This window comes from Pezoporus occidentalis, unplaced genomic scaffold, assembly GCF_034315485.1.
Source record: "Pezoporus occidentalis ecotype Australia unplaced genomic scaffold, CSIRO_AGI_Poc_V1 ctg69, whole genome shotgun sequence".
Lineage (NCBI taxonomy): Eukaryota > Metazoa > Chordata > Aves > Psittaciformes > Psittacidae > Pezoporus > Pezoporus occidentalis.
The window spans coordinates 1,751,193-1,770,936 of NW_026916041.1; the positions used below are offsets into that span (position 1 = coordinate 1,751,193).

At 42.5% G+C, this 19,744-nt stretch overlaps 1 protein-coding gene across 1 annotated transcript; it reads right to left on the bottom strand.

The window, feature by feature from the left end:
- Positions 1 to 6,890: 6,890 nt before the first annotated feature.
- On the bottom strand, positions 6,891 to 18,921 carry ZFAND1 (zinc finger AN1-type containing 1). Its single transcript, XM_062641548.1, has 8 exons — positions 18,848 to 18,921; positions 17,715 to 17,757; positions 15,002 to 15,041; positions 14,514 to 14,641; positions 14,337 to 14,428; positions 13,415 to 13,539; positions 7,476 to 7,631; positions 6,891 to 7,321 (listed from the first exon to the last, which is right to left on the bottom strand). The coding sequence occupies exons 1-8, from the start codon at positions 18,900 to 18,902 to the stop codon at positions 7,151 to 7,153; spliced, it is 810 nt and encodes a 269-aa protein (XP_062497532.1). The 5' UTR covers positions 18,903 to 18,921; the 3' UTR covers positions 6,891 to 7,150.
- Between the last annotated feature and the right edge of the window lie 823 nt (positions 18,922 to 19,744).

Below are 19,744 nucleotides of genomic sequence, written 5' to 3' on the forward strand. Positions count from 1 at the left end.
GCGTGGCGGAGCCCGGCGGCGGGAGAGGTAGCGGCGTCCAGTGAGGGTGCCTCAGGGCTTGTGCTCTCAAGGTTGCAGTCAAGGGGCTCAATCAGCCTTTGATGTCGGCCTATTTTTAATAATTGGACGTGTCAAGATGAATATACTGTAAATGCTCTCCCACAGAATCAACTAGGTTGGAAAAGACCCTCAAGATCATCAAGCCCAGCCATTATCCCAGCACTGCCAGGACCACCACCACTAAACCATGTCACTGAGGGCCTCATCTACACGGTTTTTGAACACTTCCAGGGACGGTGATTCCACGACTGCCCTGGGCAGCCTGTTCCAATGCCTGAACAGCCTCTCTGTGAAGGGTTTTTCCCTAATATCCAGTGTAAACCTCCCCTGGCACACCTTAAGACTGTTTCCTCTTACGCTATTGCTTGTTACTTGGGAGAACAGACTGACTACCACCACACTACACCCTCCTTTCAGGTAGTTGTAGAAAGCGATAAGGTCTCCTATGAGCCTTCTCCAGACTAAACTACCCCAGTTTTCTCAGCCGTTCCTCATCAGACTTGTGCTCTAGACCCTTCACCAGTTTTGTTGCCCGTTGCTGGACCCGCTTCTTTCTTGTGAGGAGCCCAGAACTGAACGGAGTGTAAACCACCACAGAGCACATGGTTGCCATTTACCAAGGCTTCTGGCTGTTGAAGGTACTGCTGTTGAGACTGTGTTACTCAGCTTGTGGAAAAAAGTACGAAGGCCCATGAGAAAGAACATAAAAGTATGTAACAGACCTCTCAAAGTAAAACAGCATCCAATCAATCCAGTTCACAGTGCTTAAAAACAGTAAAACGAGCAAGTAAAATGAACAAGTGGTTCTCCATTACGTCTGGGTTTTTTTCCCCAAAAACTCGAGTGAAGCAGCTTCCTCTGCCCTCCACTAGTCCCTCCTGCTGACAGTTCTGCCAATTAGAATAATGCCAAATCGGTGACCAGAATTAACTAATACTTTTTAAATATATAGTAAGCACATTTTCCAGAAAACTCTGTAGCTTTTAAACAAGGATTTTTGATAATTTAAAAAAAAAAAACCAAAAAAACAAACCACCAAAAACCCCCAAACAGTACAAATGATGCGTTTTCAACATTACTATGATTAAAGTTACGCAGAGGGAAAAAAATCTTTACAAGGCTGACTGATAACAGTTTGTTTTTTCTTGGTCTTTCATAGAACCATGGAATAATTTGGATTGGAAAGGGACCTATAAGATCACCTAGTTCCAACCTCCCTGCCATGGGCCACACAGCCAGTTCCCTCAGTGCCAATGCCTGCCACGGTCAGGGACACCTTCCACTAGACCAGGTTTATCCAAGCCCTGTCCAATCTGAACTTGAACACTGCCAGGGATGGGGCAGTCACAGCTTCTCTGGGCAACCTGTGTGTCATGGTTTAAACCCAGTCAGGCAACTTGTTCACTCACTCCCAGTGAGTGGTGCCAGGCTGACAACAATCGAGGCCCCCCCCCACAGGGGCTCTCCCCTTTCCTGCTCCCGGAGGAACGGGGAGGAGGATCAAAAGAGTGCAACTCCCACGGGTTGAGACAAGAACAGTCCAGCAACCAATGTACAACACAAATCACCACTGCTACTATCAACTACAACAATGATAAGAGAAAATAACAAGGGAAGAGAATACGATACCACTGGCCAAGAAACGAGTCCCACCCGGAAGCCCGTGTCCTTCTGGGTAACTCCCAGTTACCCCCCACCCCAGGCATGACGTGCTGTGGTATGGAATACCTCCTTGGCTAGCCTGGGTCAGGCGCCCTGTCTCTGCTTCCTCACGGCTTCCCCTCCTCCCTGGCAGAGCATGAGCCTCACAAAGTCCTTGGTAAGGGTAAACATCACTTAGCAACAACCGAAAACATCGGTATCACCAGCACTGTTCCCAGGCTGGAAGTCAAAACACAGCACAGGAGAAACCTGACTGCTACTGCTGAACCCAGGACGCTGTGCCAGTGCCTCACCGCCCTCACAGGGAAACAGCTTCTTCCTAATATCTAATATAAATCTCCCCTCTTTCAGTTTGAAGCCATTCCCCCATGTCCTATCACTAAATGCTCTTGTAAAATGTCCATCCCAGCTTTCTTATAGGCCCCCATTAGGTCCTGGAAGGCTGCTATAAGGTCTCCTGTTGTCTTTCATCAAGTAAAACAGTGAGGTGCTGTCTTGTGTTCACAAATTGCAACTGATATAATTTACTGTCATATGTAAAACGATGGCCTACTGTAAACAGGACAGGGGTTGTAGTTTCCTTTAGGACTTGAATCTGGCGTAAAATATCTACCTCACCAAAAGCAGCCTTATCCCCTTCCCCAGTGCCAATCCAACCCACAGTAGGACACTTGCTGAAGGTCACATGGCAGTACTTTTGTATTTCCACATCAGTGATGATGTGGTTTCCATCCCCAGCAGTGCTGTTGTGTGGGACAGGTCAATGCACCCTTCCATGTTTCCTACTTCCCATTTCATAAACAGGAATAGTCATATTAGCCTATTTATTTAAAGTATTCACAGTCATTAAAGAACTACAGAGATGATAAGGTGTGTTTTTATTAATTATTTTGCAAGTCATTCTTTACAAGATTATGCAAAAAGCATACAGCCAATTGAAAGAGGCATTTTGGCTCTGGTTCATCTTTTGTTGAGGCAAGATGCCAAATATTTCTCAGTACAAGTTACATGGGACTGCACTAGTATTATGGAAAACGGCTTCTTTGACATTAATAATGCACTTAACATTACAACAAGGGTTTTACAGGGTCTGTAAGGGGATTTCAAATTCTGCATTGATCCCAAAATCAGTAGTAAATGCCTGGAATTCTCTCCTCAAAAGTGTAAGACTTTCCTGATCCAAACCACAGTTTCTATTCCAACTGAAAGGAAATTTTGTACTTAATGAAAGAAACTACTACGAGGAGAACTGAGCTGCAAGGAGCTGTATTTGTATGTTACACCTGATAAGTGACATGAACAGAGGTGATCTATCGATAAAAGTCTTCAGAACAGACTGATGACACTACTTTTCTAAAACAGACACACAAAAGGAAACTGATGAAAATAAAAGTATGAGAGATTGCTGCCTGCTTTTTTAGTGTGATGTATTATTTCTTATTTGTTACAGCATTGCCTGGCTGATTTAACTGGTCACTTATCTGAGCAAAATTGAGCTCTTGATGCTAACATAACTGTTTCCAAACAGTATTTGGGTATATCACAAATGCCGAGTGATTTTGCAGCAGTATTTGAACTGGAACAAGACCAGGAGCTGCTACCAAGATTATTCTCAGTGGTAAAATGTTTGCAAAGTCTTGACCTTGTGCATTCTCTACAATTGCTATACAGATACAACAACCAAACAGCTTGATATTTACCTATTTTAATAGATTGGATGAAAATACTGTTTATTATAAAATCACTAAATATTTATTTTTACAGATTCCACTTGTCAGTTAAGTAACTTTGCATACATTTTCTTTGCATCTACTAGAAGTGAGTTTAACTTCTTATTTATTAACTTTGAAGTTAAATAATTCAGCTACTTCTAAACACAAGCTCGTAAAATTAACAATGGTTTCAAATGTTGGTGTCTTCTCCACAATGTTTTGAGTTGTCGGTTTGGTTGTTTTTTTTTCCAGATTGAGTTGTTTAATTTCCCCTATGAAAATGTGCCAAGATAACAAGCTTTATAAAAACAAAAAATTGTATATGCTAGGTAAAGATATCATAGAGGATAAACATTTGAAATGTGAGCAGTTCTAGCCTAGGCAAGATACTGATGCCCTGGGAAAGTTTCTGCTTCTGTTCCTCGAGTTGATGATTAGGACAGTTTTCAGCTGTCCTCAATTATTTTTTCTGTCAGACTAGCTTAATTTAGTTTTAGTTCTCAGTTTCTGAAAACTAAGTGGGATGAGTTTCTGTATACAACCCCAGACACATTCCTGGAATAAGATGAATGTGAAAACTTTTTGGAGTCTTATCAACAGTGACTTGCTGTATTTGTACTGCTATTTACGGGCTGCTAGCCCTTAGCAATAACTGGCAAGTGATGAAAGCAACCTTCCTGGTAAAACCTTTGAGATCTCCCCAAAGATTTACTTCTTGCATCCCAAGTTTTATCTTCCCTCTATCCACAATGTTATTTTAATAATTTTGCCTGTAACTGCTAGGGCAGAAAAGTCAGGGGCAGAAGGAAGGGGTAAATAGAGAAAAAGACGTTTATGCTGAAAAAATTACCCTGTTCTGTAGCAGCAGACGTTGCTACACTAAGTATTGTTGGTTCTGTAACAACAGCAGCAGGAACAAGTTCAGCTTGAGGCTCTTCCCTAACTTAGTTGTGCCACAATGATTGGCCTCTTAATGCATATTCCTTACCAGAGCAGCTTAAGAAAGAAAGATGACTAGAGAATTGCAGAGGAAAGGGAGGAAAAAAAAATAACAAGGGAAAAGGGAACTGTTCCTATTGCGCTGGAAAGGGAGATGACAAGCGGCTGGAGGGATAGGTGGGGGAAAGTGGAGAAATGCATGTGTGCTTCCTGCTTCCATGTAACTGACTCACAAAATATTTAGCCACTGAAGACCCTTTCCCTCATGGAAACCAGAAGCACTCTCCTTTGTGTGACACCCACACCATATCCAGTAAAACAATTTATCAGTATCTAGGTCATATTACACCTACAGTAAAGAGTACTGTAAATAAAAAGAAGACAATTAACAGCGAAATGCTTATTGAGATGTTTGGGAGGTTTATGCAACTTCAATCAATATATAATAATACATATATAATAATAATAATCGTACAGTACTCCTAAGTTGTTACAAATGTATACTACATGATAGTATTGAAATCCATGATGCTTTTTTTGTTCTGCCAATGGACTGTACCTTTGAAAAAGATGCTAAGCAGACTCTTCCTACATTGCGATGTGTCTTTTTATTGCAGCTGTGCCTAGAATGGGTACATCATGCATGGCTGTTTTCAAACCAGTACAAATGAACCAGAATCTAGGTACACAGTAACACAGTAGACAATGTTCCTTTTAGGCAAGCATGTACTAGGGAAAAACCAGGACCATTTTTCTCAGTGAACACGATAACCAAATGAGCCAAAACACCAGATCCAGATTGGTGACTGCCCAACAGACTGTGGTGCAGTGTTCACCTCCACTTGTTGCTCTGAGTACACTTCTCTGCCTCATGTTCTTCAAAGCAAAATTTCGTTTCCACAGGACTAGCAATATTGCTTAGTCTTATGCCTCCTGTACTCTCCTTAGAGTTTCTTCCTGCAGTAGCAGAACAATATTCCTGAAATGTATCATACTGACATTTTTGAACAATATTCATTCAGTCTCCCTGCGGCCCAGTTACACCTCCAGGCACTAACTGAGTATGCTAGTCACAGTGCACACACAGGCCAAACATCTTTGCAAATACGAGAACAGCACATGAAGATCATTGCCTGAAAGAAAGCGGTCCATGTCTGAAAAAGAAAGGTAGCTTTCTCTTTTAAAATGCTTTGAAAGGTGAGTCACACTGATCAAGCAGTGAGACAGGCTGGGGGAGGCAGAGACTTCTCTCACTTTGAATACTGCACCCAATTCAGAATCCACTAGATCATACCTTACATGCTGCACCTTATTCCAGCTGAAAATCTTGTTAACCTATTTAGTATCTGATAATGAGGTTTGCCTCAGTAATTCACTCATAGTGAAGAACACCACAGAGCAGTAGAAATGTATACTGCTTTTTAAATGGAGTTTAGGCTTGTGCTTTCCACTGCTGTTTACACCTGTTCATACACTGTCCTTTCTGTCACTGTAGGATTGTCTTTTCAGCTCCTCCCAAATGAAGAACATTGGCTAAAAAATTGTAAACAGATTAAAGAAAATTAGAGGGATCAGTTTTGAAAGGGTTCTGCTCCTCTAGCTTAGAGGGTCAAGGCCACTGCAGAATGAGTTTAGGTTGTAAGAGGTCCACTCAAGAAGGATGAAGTAAAGCTCCTTGGTCATACATCAGAACTTATGGTTAGGAAAGTGCTGGCTGTAAAACCGCATGCAACATTGCAAGTTTATGTTGCAGTAATTTGAAACAGCTGTAAAAGTAATCTTATGGATCGTCTTTGTTACATTTGCTTTGAATTTACAGTCCACCTTTGAAATCTACCACAACATCCAAAAACTGGAGCACATCAACTAGTGATATTCTGAACAATCTTCTTCATTAGCACCAAACACCTTCAAGACACTGACAATTGAGAAATCCACTAATTCTATACTTATGCACCCAGAGGTGTAACTTAACGTACAATCACTGTAAACAACAGCCTTACACCTTAGTAAGTCAATACTCCAGACTGCTGAAGAGAAAACAATATGGATTTATGTAAGGTTGGAAATGCCAGGATGAAAATGCAAGCTGTGGAATGCTGTGCTTCTAGCTGAGCTGTATTTCTTCCTCTCTTACCATATTTCTTCCTCTTCTACACAAGAATAAGAAAAGGATAATTTCAGGTTCTCTTTTCTTATCCTCCTTCTAATCACAAAATAATGCTGAGATTTACAAACAGAAGACAGACATCTGTGTGAATTTACTTTCATTTCAAAAAGCTTTCCTTCTAATGTTGTTACACTATTACGAGATGAAAACATGGACTAGGGGCATGGACAGTGCTGGATGCCAAACTCAATGAAATACAGAAAAGATGCTGCAATAGTGTAGTGTGTTTCTTTCCTTCAGAGAACTGATATACTGCAAGTTTACATTTTCATTATTTATCAATTTTAATACATACTTTTCCCATAATTTACATAAAATATAAAATTTAAGAAAAAATATTGACATGATACAGCTAAATAAAGCAAGAATTTATTATAGAAAGTGAGTATTTGTGATATTAGTTAATAATATAACTAATTTTCCTTTCAGGACATAGCTCTTGTGACAGTCAAAAAATTGAGAAATTGATGGGAAGTCTGTCTTTACAACTGAGGACAGACCCTGGCACACCAGTGACTTTAGAATAAAACTGGACTTGGTTTTGTTAAATACCACATTTCTAAAAAAAATAAAAACTAAAAAATCTTTGTTTGTGATAATTTACTGATTAACTAAAGTATGACTCTGTATCTTCTATAGATAGAACATCATTATTAAGATACTCCAAAATTATATTTCCGCCATTGTACAATGGATAGTCTTTATCAGATAGCCATGTTTCCAATGTGTGCTCAAATGGCAAGGCTTCTCCAGAGGCAGCATGGCATAATCTCAATTTCTGCAAAACAAACAGCACAGAAATTAACATCAGGATTTACCTGTTTGAGATGCAAGGAGTAGGGTGGGGGAGGGACTAAGTGGTTAAAAAAAACCACCAAAACAAAATCAAAATCCAACAACCTGGAAAAAGTTTGTTATTATTACTGATTTACCTGGGATGTTGGTTTGTTGTTGTCATTTTTAAGGCTTGTTAAGGAAGCTGCAAAATCTACTACTTTGCCAATACTCCACTTACTGCAGAAGAACATGGGCTTGCTTTTCTCTTTGTTTCCCTTTGGCAAAAATACTTGAAAATAAATTCTTTCTGTCTAGAAAAACATGAAAAAAAAACAAAAAATTATTCACAGAAGCAGCACATAATACCAGTCATACACATTAACAATTTTTCAGTAAAAAAAAACAAATCTTTAAATTTCAACCCCCAAATTACTAACTCAAACTTGTACTATTCCATCAAAACCAAGGCCCCAGTTTCCTGCAGAATATAAATGACTGAGATCATCAAGTCAAATCCCCTCCAGCTGCAGGCACATGCATGATGGACAAGAAGTTCAGAGAGACATCTGGGAGAAGTTCAGGGAGACATCTTGAGCCAGAGTCCCACAGCTAGACTGCTACATATAGAGAGACATGAAAAGGTGTCTGCCCTGGGTTTGCTGGATAATAATAACTACTCTGGGGAGAAGAAGGTGGATATAAATAAGCAGTGCTGTCAAATTGGAATGCAAAGGCGGTTAAAACCGAACAATTCACTGTACCAGAAATGCCAGTTTCACAAACCAACACTCCCAGTCATGGCCAGCTAATCCTTCATCCCATTTTTCCACCTTTTATGTGCTAAACACTTTTTCAGTATCAGATAGACCAAAATAAAAGTAACCTGTGAGGAAAAGGTTTTGAAGGGGATCGGGACAATCCCTTCTCCAACGTTATTTCTTCTTGACACTCAACAGAAGACACAGCACAAGCATGACTGATGTATTCACCAGTTAAAACAGCTTTTGCTGAGCCCAAGTCAAGACATGATCAAACAAGACAGATGTCTTCTTTTTAAATGATTTACATAGACCCTCCCTAGAAAAATACAGAACTACGTTTTCCCCAGCTGTGTTCATAAAGCTCAGGTTGCTTTTCAATCTGTGCATTTTTCTCAAAACTTGAATGCTCTCCACACACAAGAAAATCTTTAACATCTAGGAATATTACAAAGGGGCAACGGAAGCAGGACCTGTATCTTGCCAAAATGTAAATGGCAGTTTGTAAACCAGCTAACACAGCGGCCATTCTATTACGGACACATGCCAACATCACCCAACTGCTATCAGTGCCCCACACTTCCTACAGTTGCTCCTCCAGTCCACTGGAACTTAACTCACAAACCAGCTCATTCTACTGTTGCACCCCTACTTATGGGATATACCTCCTGGAATTTCTGTGCCATATCCAAGAAAATACCAGTAGGGCAGGGACCCAACAACTAATGCTACTTTGCAGCATAGCCCTCCTGTTTTGAGCTAGTCAGGTCTGTAACTCGTATCAGGTCTGACACTAAAAGAAACAATCATCTGCAGAAAGCTAATCTGAATAAAGAAGCCAAGGGAAAGGTATTTCTAAGATAGCCTGATTTTCCTGATCGTGGAATAAGAAAGGTCAGGAAGGAGGACCTCTGGTGTCATGTGGTCCAAAACCATGCTCAAAGCAGGGGGAAGTTTAAAGCTAGACCTAACTGTAAAGGTAGATCAGGTTGATCCAAGTCAGATTCAAAGAAGTTCTGAACATCCCAGAGAAGGAGATTCCACAAATTTTCAGAGGAGCTTGTTCCAAAGTCTGACCAGCCTCACTGTGATTTTTCTTCCTATCATCTAATTGGAATTTCCCATGTTGCAGCTTGTTCCCATTGCCCCCTGTCCTTTTCCTGTGCACCTCCAAGAAAATGTGTCAATCTTCTTTATAATCATGATGAGAGAAGTGATGTGCATAAGAGGCATTCCAGAAAATTCATATTCAAAAAAATCTTATCGAACTAGAACAAGGTAGTCAGAAGGCAGCTAGGAGGAGTCTAGCAATTTAAATAGAGGGTGCTGGAGATTAATAGGCTCAATTATTCAGTCAGAATTATTATTCAGTCAGAATTATCACTATTGTGGATGATTAAACAATTAATATCCACATGAGAAAATGAATAGTAAGAGAAATCAGCATACAGTAATTTGTACTACACTTTTTAGAGTTTACTAGCTTTGGAATTAGGAAGTCACTTTTAAAAATATCTTACATATATTCAGGGTGGATTTTTTAAATTATGTTCCACAATATTTTAAATTAATCACTTTCCCTCCAGCACATATTTATTACAGTGATGCTATCTGATGAATGCTATAAGCAGATCCTTGTATTACAACTTCTGCATAAGCAGTTTTCTAAGCATAACAAAGTATAAAAAAAGAAGTTAATAAGAGGACTCAATAATGGCGTAGCTGTAGTTATTTTAAAAACAGTAATTAAATGCACTCTGCTAAGATAAAACCTAACAATAAAACTATCACTATCACATAGAATGTTCTCAGTATTATAAATAAATTTAATGGGCCTGAATGTGATGTGCTGCAACATAACAATATGGTGAAAACCAATTTAAATACAGTTCTTTTAAGAGGATGTATAAGTACAGATCTAAAGTGAAACTCTTGATGAAAGAATCAAGGAGTTTCTAAACCCAACATAATCCTGATATGTGGAAAAGACTTGAATACCAGGTTTGACTGGCCACAGTAGTGAGAAACAATAAAGGAATATGTGAAATAACTTTGAAAATCAAAGAAATGAAAGGCTGAAAGCAACTGTCAAAACCCTATTACAACCCAAAGGCAGGAACAACTAACCTCAGGCCCTTCATACTTCATCCAGCAATGCAATATATGCCTATTATATCTAAGTAGCAGAAATAAAAATGGAGCTTTGCAGAACAAAAGCTAAGTTGTGTATGAGACAGGCCCAATATGACTGCTATAGAGTTGTGCAAACTGTGTCATATCTGCATCAGAAGCCTCTCATTACTCAGCATGAAAAGCATCCCTGTGACTGATACCCTCTGGTAATAACGTTGGTATAACTAATGCCATTTTATATAGCAATTCTCTGTGACCAAACTGGTCATGTATCAGTCCCTCTCCCTCTCTGCTGATAGCCTGGAAGGTCCTGCGCACCAGGCGGACTTCTCCCCTTTTTGTCCCCTTCAGCCTCAAGGTCCCTGGGCACCAGGACGACTACTCCCATCCTTGCTGGCCTTGAAGGTCCCAGGCACCCAGCCAAGCCAGTGGTGATGAGCCTGTCACAGAACAGGGAAGTGCAGCAGCATACAGATCACTGTCCATAAATCAAGCAGTTACAAGCCCTAAGTGGGACTTGGACCAGAACTGCTGCTGGACAGAAAAACCCACAGTCAGTGGCCAGGGACGCTTCCACTGTTGTCTGCTTCATCCAAGGACTGAGTAAGTGACTTGTATTCTTTTACATGTTTCGAGTCATAGAATCATAGAATAAGATCATCTAGTTCCAAACTCCCTGCCATGGGCAGGGACACCTCACACTAAACCATGTCACCCAAGGCTCTGTCCACCCTAGCCTTGAACACTGCCAGGGATGGAGCATTCACAACTTCCCTGAGCAGCCCATTCCAGTGCCTCACCACCCTAACAGTAAAGAACTTCTTCTTTATATCCAATCTAAATTTCCCCTGTTTAAGTTTTAACCTGTTACCCCTTGTCCTATCACTACAGTCCCCAATGAAGATGACTGCGATATTGATACTGCACACCAAGTAGTAACACTTGACCCAGTCTGCAGAGGATCCAGGTGATTAGGAACAATAAGCTAAGCTGTGCTATAAAATCCACTACACCAGTTAAAAAACTGTGCTACACTGTGATTATAAAAATTCTGTGCTACTTTGATCAACAAATTCTGTTAAAACAATAGAGATTTAACAACAACTTAGTGCTGTCATCATTCTGCCACGGATCCCTGAAAGAACATGTCTGTCCCCACGTTGTTGGGTGACAGAATAAATTGGTGTAGTTGGCAGAGCCCTTGGGTCAGAGTGATGACTGACTTTCCCAGTAAATGGGACTCCTGGAGAAAGGGGTTTAAAAAATAGATGGGAAAATCCCAACAAGTGGCTATAGCCAGTAAGCCACAATCCAAAAGCCATATGGAATGAGTTTTAAAAAATGGAAATATATGTGTAAAGTTAAGAAGGACAGATGGAAGGAATGTGCTGGCTATTAGCTGCAGTATGGAAAATTGAGAACAGATATGCTGAAAGGTTAAAAGAAGAAATATAAAGGTGAATTATCAGCAAAGGATTTAGAATTGGTATAACCAAATTAAAGACTGATAGTGAGTCTGGAAAAAGTGTCTCTTGAAAAACAGTGTCACAAGTTCTGAAAAAAAAAAAAAACCACCCAAGAAAAATATCATGAACCCCCCCCTGAAAATAGCAAATGGAACCAGGAAACCTACATATATTTGGTGTGGATATTCTGTGAACTAGATACAGGGCAACAGTAACTGGGCTATTGAAACTGATGAAGAAACAACTGATGAAGAAACAATTGATGAAGAAACAACACCAAGGCTCCAGCCAGGAGTCACCTTTTTGGGGACCAAATGGATAGGGGGGATAGAAAGTAAGTCCCTTGGTCCACTTGGTAAATAGCTTATGTCAGACTTCTCCCTCAAACACCCGAGTGCTGGCGTTATATCCTTACTGGAGTTGAAATAATACCACGCTTAGGGAAATGCCCTCCCATGCCCTCTGCTGTGCACTCTGACAATGGCACTCATTTAAAAATAAATCCAGGAATGGTGTGAACACTGTGGGGTTGCCTGGGTGTTCCAGGGTCCCACAGACCCCAAAGTAATGGAACAGTTAAGAAGTGTAATAGTCTACTAAAATAAGCTCTAGAACAAAGTTTAAATACAGGAGGATGAGGTAAAGCCCTAACTAAAGCTGTTTGATGCCTACATAACCAGCAGACTGGATGCCTGGTGGAACAAGCTCATTTTCCTGCTCTCCAATCCATAATGCATCCAAACCCCCTACTGTCAGCCCATCATTCTTCTCAGGGTGAAACTGTTCCTATTAAATACCCTTTGATGGTTAAAGTATCTGTCACATATGCCCTGAGAAAAGGGCATATGGAAAACTGTTTCTAAATGGAGACTCCCTTTAACTTTCACTGAGGCTTGGATAATGCCCAAGAATGAGTAATTTCTTTTCACTTCAGGTCCTTGAACAGTACTTAGACAGATTCTTTGGCCTGAACAAACCTGGAGTTCACCCAAGGAACCATCGTTTTACGGAAACCTCAGCTATAAAAAGATTATCACAACACCCACTGTATTATACTTACCCTTATTTGTACCCTCTTTCTCACTATTTCAAGAACGGGATGATAATCATGTAATTCAGTTCACAAACATAATTTCTCAACTGGGTAATGAATCAAACTGTGGGTATTGTTTATACCACCCTCAATCTTCAGATGCTAATTCTGAGTGCATAGCTGAACCTGTTCCTGAAAATATGTTGGTACCAACCTAAGTTGGCATACTCACTCCTGACCCTCCAAATTACCAAACTCAAACTTAAAAGGCACATTCTTATGCTAAGGCCCCACGGTACACTGTGATGCCCCAACAAACAAATTCAGCCTGGGTGGGAAAACAGTAATTGTGATTGCTGTCATCATTGTACCAGGAATCCCCACATAAAAATTCTTGCAACATTAATGAACTTGTCTGTTTCTGCAGTCTTGGATGACACCTGTGTAGCAGACAAATAAAATTTCTCCTATAAAATAAAGGAATTTGACCTGACTACTCCAAATTCCAGAGACACATTATAACAGATCTAAGAGTAGTGAGATTGCTTTTGGGTACCAGGCTGAAACATACATATAAATGGTTGTGGTCTTGAGGAATTAAATCCAAAACCAAGCTGAGAGAACTAGATGAAAATCAAGATATTTACAAAACTTTCTTTCCATTTCCTTTGAGAATTCTACTACTGAAAACAAACATTACTGACCTGAGGCAAGGACTTGTCCCCACACGCATGCATTTTCAGCTTCATTAATGCCACTTTTGCTGCTGTTGCACTGTTTTTCGGTCCTCTGCATTTTTTGCTTTTTGCTTCCTCACTTTTTTTAGAATCTAAGAACAATATTATTACTGTTAATATGATGACTCATGCCGTCTCTGTAATATATCTTGGAATTAGCCTATTTGGCCTCATTACATCTCCAAGGTTCCCATCCTTTTCATGTCCTCCCAGCGTCATGATATCAGGTATCCTGAATGATAACAAGACAATCGTAGAATGGTTAGGGTTGGAAAGGACCTTAAGATCATCTAATTCCAGCCCCCCCCTGCCATAAGCAGGGACACCTTCCACTAGACCAGGCTGCTCAAAGCCCTGTCCAGCCTGACCTTGAACACTGCCAAGGATGGAGTGTTCACAACTGGAAGAGGGCAACCTGTTTCAGTGCCTCACCACTCTCACAATAAAGAATTTCTTCCTTCTAGCTAAACTAAATTCCCCCTGATTAAGTTTGAATCCACTGCACCTTGTCCTATTGCTACAGCCCCTGATGAAGAGTCCCTACCCAGCATCCTTGTAGGCCACCTTCAGATACTGGAAGGCTACTATGAGGTCTCCACACAGCCTTCTCTTCTCCAGGCTGAACATCCCCAATTTTCTTAGCCTGTCTTTGTATGGGAGTAATTCTGAAAGAAACCTGAGCCCTATTTAATCTTTAAAAATTCTCTTTATAGACATATGTTGCTGTTGTCTCAGTTTAGATGAACAAAATTAGATAGTGACATGTGAGTTTAGAGCTATTTAAACAAGGAAATCTTCTTATTTGATTAAATCTGAACCCTCAGAGGAGGCCACAAGCTCAAATAACCTTCTGAAGAAAACTGCAGAATATATAAACCACTGTACTTGCCTACAATACTTTTAACTAGCCGCTGTGTGGCAGCCATTTGAGGTTTTGGTGTGTCCAGTTTCTCACATTCATGGTCTGACTGATGCCGATGTCTGTAAACAACAGTGGAAAACTTTTAGTACTTTTTTCATACACTAATGAATGAGTATTGGTTTTTAAACACTCTGTTCTGCTCACCTTAGACAAAAATGTTTTTCACAGTAAGGACATAAAACTGGCAAAAGCTCCTTTCCATTACAGTCCTTGTATGAGCATGGGTAAGATCTGTGCTGATCTGGTTTCATACAATTGTTTCTTATATTCACCTAGGTATTAGTGCAAAATATTTTGTGTAAATAAACAGATATTACAGATAAAAGTCACCATCCCAGCTTTCCAAAAGAACTGTGCTAGCTCCATTCTGTGGGCAAAACTAGTCCAGCAATTGTCTCCTACTTTTGCCCTGGTTAAGTTTAGCTCACAGTTAGAAAAAGAACCATCATCCTAATCAAACTCAGTTTACTTCTGACAGACAGAAAAAGAGTAGATTAATAGTTTTTAAGCTTGTCACATTCTCAATGAGACATCAAATATTTCATAATTATACACTGTATGTATATATCTTATCTGGAAATAGACGGTTTAGTTACACAGAATTTTAAGGTAGTCATATATTATTAGATTACCTCAGAACACCCATGAGCATCCCGGCTTCTGTGCTGAAGGCTTTGTGGCAAAAGAAGAAAATATCACAGTGTTATCTACATTTCAGTAAAAGAAAACTCCATGTGAAAACATTTAAGTGTTTAAAGAATGATCTGACAAGTTTTGTCATGGCAACACTTCAGTTAAATAATGAATCTTCTCCAAAATTTGTTTTAACCTATGCACTTAACATCGTGAATGGATTGATCATATTCTTCCTAAGTAAAACATTTAGATCTTCGAACTTATGGCCCAAGATATAGAACAGAATCACAGAATCATAGAACAGTTAGGGTTGGAAAGGACCTTAAGATCATCTAGTTCCAACCCCCCTTCCATGGGCAGGGACACCTCACACTAAACCATGCCACCCAAGGCTCTGTCCAACCTGGCCTTGAACACCGCCATTTCAAGAGAGTAGGACACTAGCATGCTTAAGAATTCAGCTCAAAGCAACTGGAGTTTGTCTGTTTTAATGGATTTTGAATCACCTCCCACAGCAACAGAAATCCCTTGTGTCGTGGTTTAAACCCAGTCAGGTAGCTTGTTCACTCACTCCCAGTGAGTGGTGCCGAGCTGACAACAATCGAGGTCCGTGTCCGTCTCCCCCCCCGCCTCCCCGCACCGGGGCTCTCCCCTTCCCCGCTCCCGGAGGAACGGGGAGGAGGATCGAGAGAGTGCAACTCCTACGGGTTGAGACAAGAACAGTCCAGCAACAAATCACCACCGCTACTATCAGCTAAAACAATGATAAGGGAAAATAACAAGGGAAGAGAATACGATACCACCGGCCAAGAAAACGAGTTCCACCCGGAAGCCCCTGTCCTTCCGGGTAACTCCCAGTTACCCCTCACCCCGGGCATGACGTGCTGTGGTATGGAATACCTCCCCGGCTAGCCCGGGTCAGGCGCCCCGTCTCTGCTTCCTCACAGCTTCCCTTCCTCCCTGGCAGAGCATGAGCCTCACAGAGTCCTTGGTCAGGGTAAACATCACTTAGCAACAACCGAAAACATCGGCTTCACCAACACTGTTCTCAAGCTGGAAGTCAAAACACAGCACTGCACCAGTTAACACAAAGGAAAAACATGACTGCTACTGCGGAACCCAGGACACCTTGAAGGCATCTGACATTAAAAAGGAAATCTTCTTGTAGTCAATCTGATTTGATCTCAGCTGGCCTCTGCTAATTTGAAGTGTAAATCAAAGTGCAAGCCCTGATTTGAACCTTGGAAGAAACTTTTTTTTTTTCCCCTACAAGAACACCCTGCTCCCTCCACCAAAAACAAATCAGTACAAAACAGGGCCTAAATTAGATGCCTTCCAAAATAATCTACCTGTATCCTAAGGATAATCCCACTGATTTCAAAGCTCCATAACAGCAGCTTGGGAAGAAAGTGGCAACTTCAAAGAAGCAACTACTTTTAATTAAATGTATCTGAATCGAGTCACAGAACCTTTTATATAACAATTAGGTCTGCACAACTGTCACACTGAAATCTTACAGGAAAACTAACTTAATTTCCTTTTATGACAAGGTCACCTGCCTAATTGACCTAGGGAAGCCAGCAGATGTGGTGGGTGGGTTTAGATTTTAGCAAACTGTCTCTCACAGTATCCTTCTGGTCAAAATGTCCAGCACGCAGCTAGACAAGTTCATAGTATGATGGCTGAGCAACAGGTGATCAGGTCAGGCTTAAAGAGTTAATAGTAAATGGGTTTACATCAGGCTGGCAGCCAGTCACCACTGGGTTCTCCAGGGTTCAATTTTAGGGCCAGTGCTCTTTAATATTTCCATAAATGATCTGGTCACAAGAATCAAATGTACATTAAGTCAGTTTGTTGACGATACTAAACTAGGAGGAGTTGTTGACTGCCTCATGGGTAGAGAGGCATTACAGCGAGATCTGGATAGACTAGAAAGCTGAGCAGTCACCAACCATATGAAATTTAACAAGAGCAAGTGCCAGATTCTCCACCTGGTATGAGGTAATCCTGGTTATACATACAATCTGGGGGACAAGAGGATGGAGTGCAGATCTGGGGTCAGGGTTGATGGCAAATTATGAGTCAACAGTGTGCCATGGCAGCCAAAAGGGCCAACTGTGCCCTGGAGTACATTAAGCAGAGCATAGCTAAAGAGTTGATGGAGGCAACTGTCCCCCTCTCCACTGCACTGCTGTAGCCTCTCCTCAAGTACTGTGTGCAGTTTTGGGTGCCTCAATATATGGACATGAAAGCATTACAGTGTGTCCCAAGGTTGGTGACTAAGATGGTGAAAGGCCTTGAGGGCAAGACATATGAGGAGTGGCTGATGTTACCTGGGTTGTTCAGCTTAGAGAAGGCTGAGGGGTGACCCCACTGCGGTCTGTTACTTCCCCAAGGTGGGCAGTGGAAGGGGAAGTGCTGATCTCTTCTCCTGGGTGACCAGCAATAGGACACGAGGAAATGGAATGAAACTGTGTCAGGGGAATTTCAGACTGGGCATTATGAAAGGGTTCTTCACTGAAAGGGAACCTCCCTCTCAGAACACACTCCCCAGGGAAGCAGTCACAGCACTGAGCCTGTCAGAGTACAAGGAATGTCTGGATAATGCTCTTAGTCATATGATTTAGTTTTGCGAGGACCAGGGAGTTGGACTCGGCGATCCTTTGGGGCCCTTCTAATTTGAGATACTCTACGATTCTATGAACTTACCAAAAGATGCCTGAACAGCCATCACATACAAAGGGGAGAAAATCTGTAACAAAGAGTTTTGTTTTCACTTAGACAACATGGTCATTGATTTGGTAATACTTTCTAGCTTAATTTTTACATTATTAACTTTTGCTTACCTGTATCATGAAGTAGGTATCTTTACAAGGACACTTAGTAACTGCATCTACACAGTACCCAGAAGTGGCTTTTGTAACACAGTTACACTGTTAACTCCCCTAGTTAATATTACTGAAAAACATATGAGTAGGTAAATTATATATTCCAGAAGCTGGCACTATGCTTTAAAAATTGGGGGGAGGGGTGGTGTGTGTGTCAATATAAAAATCTGAAACATGTGGCTAGCCATCAAACTTAACAGTTTTGCTAAAAATAATTTATTGTGAGACCATTCAGAATACTGTTTACTGACTGCTGGAGAAGTGGACAATTTACATTTTTATTAGATGGGTTGCCAACTGGAGGAGACGATACCCCTTCCAAAAAGCCTAAAGTCTCCTCCATTTAACAGTCCTGATGATCCTGCTCCTTCCTCTCTGTCCTTCATATCATACACAGTTTTTGTGCAATTTAAACTGCACATACTTCTTAAGTCTCTGCACACATCCCCCACCAGTTCCTACCGATAAAATCTCATCACCACTGGCAGCAAACACCCACCTCCAGGTCATTACTCCAGTTCTCCATTCTTCAGATTTGGTCTTAATGGACCACCATAAGACTGGACTGCAAAGCTCAAGTCCAAAGATCTTGGTCACTTCCTCTATAAGACCGAGTGGTCGCACCACAAAGCTTTCATTCCAAGTTTTTTGCGGCCTCTTTCTGAACGGTTACATTCCCCTAACATCATTTCCCGAGATCAGCGAAGGCAAGCAAGAGTGAAGAACGGAAAACCAGCATAATGACGGCTGGCAAAGCAGGGACAAACCGCCCAGTGACACAGCTGAAGCGACAGGCCCTGGCAGTGGGTCGTGCAGGGCTGCAGCAGGCCGGAGGACGCTCCGAGGGGGAAACACCTCGCAACCCCCTCACGGCCACTGTAGCCTCACTGCCCCGGCCCCGGCCTAGCGCTCCCATCAGCGGCTGCCCGCGGTCCCCACCGTGCCGTCCCTTACCAAGTTGTCTGCAATCCGCCACCCCGCAGTGCTGCCCTAGCTCCAGCTCCGCCATGTTCCACGCAGCCCAAAGTCGCGGACTTGGGGAGGACAGAGCGAGGACGCTGCCGAGCCCGAGAGCGCAGGGGCTTCCAGGCCCCAAAACGTGCTGTGGCGGGTGGGGGGGCGTGCCGAAGCTGCTGTGCGCAATGTGTTCACCGCCCCGGGGAGTGGCTAGCGAAGCTGCGGGCGGGATCTGCGGGGACCGTGAGGGGATTGCGTTGGAGCCCAGGCGGTAGGGCGTGGCGTTTCGCCGCGGAGCTGCTGGGAGTGCTGTGGGAGTTGTTGCGTCGTCGGGCTCCGGGGAGCGGAGGCTGGAGAGCTTGTGTCGGCTCAACCGGAGCCTCAGGCTTCCCGTGCGGCCAGAGCCGCGACGCCGGTGACTTTCGTGCGTCAGACTGCTGTTGTCGGGGAAGAGTACTTGGTGTGTTTTATCTGTGCGGCTGGTAGCGCCAGCCCCCCAGCAGGGCCCATAGGGAAAGGCGACGGGAACGCGGCTTTCTGCACTCCTGTCACTGGATGGTGCTGCTAAGTGTCCCTGGAGTCACGCCGCCCGTGTCACCAGCCCGTCCGGGCTCGGGGCGCGTTGTCCCGGCAATCCCCTCAGAGTGCTTTTTCCTGCTGCACAGCAGTGAGAGATGATGGGGGGAGCACAAACTGAGCGTGGGCACCCCGCCCCACCTGGGGCGCTGCCCTCTCCCCACAAGAGTCCGCTGCGGGTAGCCCCACAGAGCTCGCTCGCCCCTCACGCCCCTCGGCCCGGCGCGGACAGGAGGCACGCCTCCGGCCCGCTGCAGACAGCGTCAGCAGCAACAGTTCGGCGGAGCCGCCCCTGGGTGGGCAGCTTGAGGGTGGGGC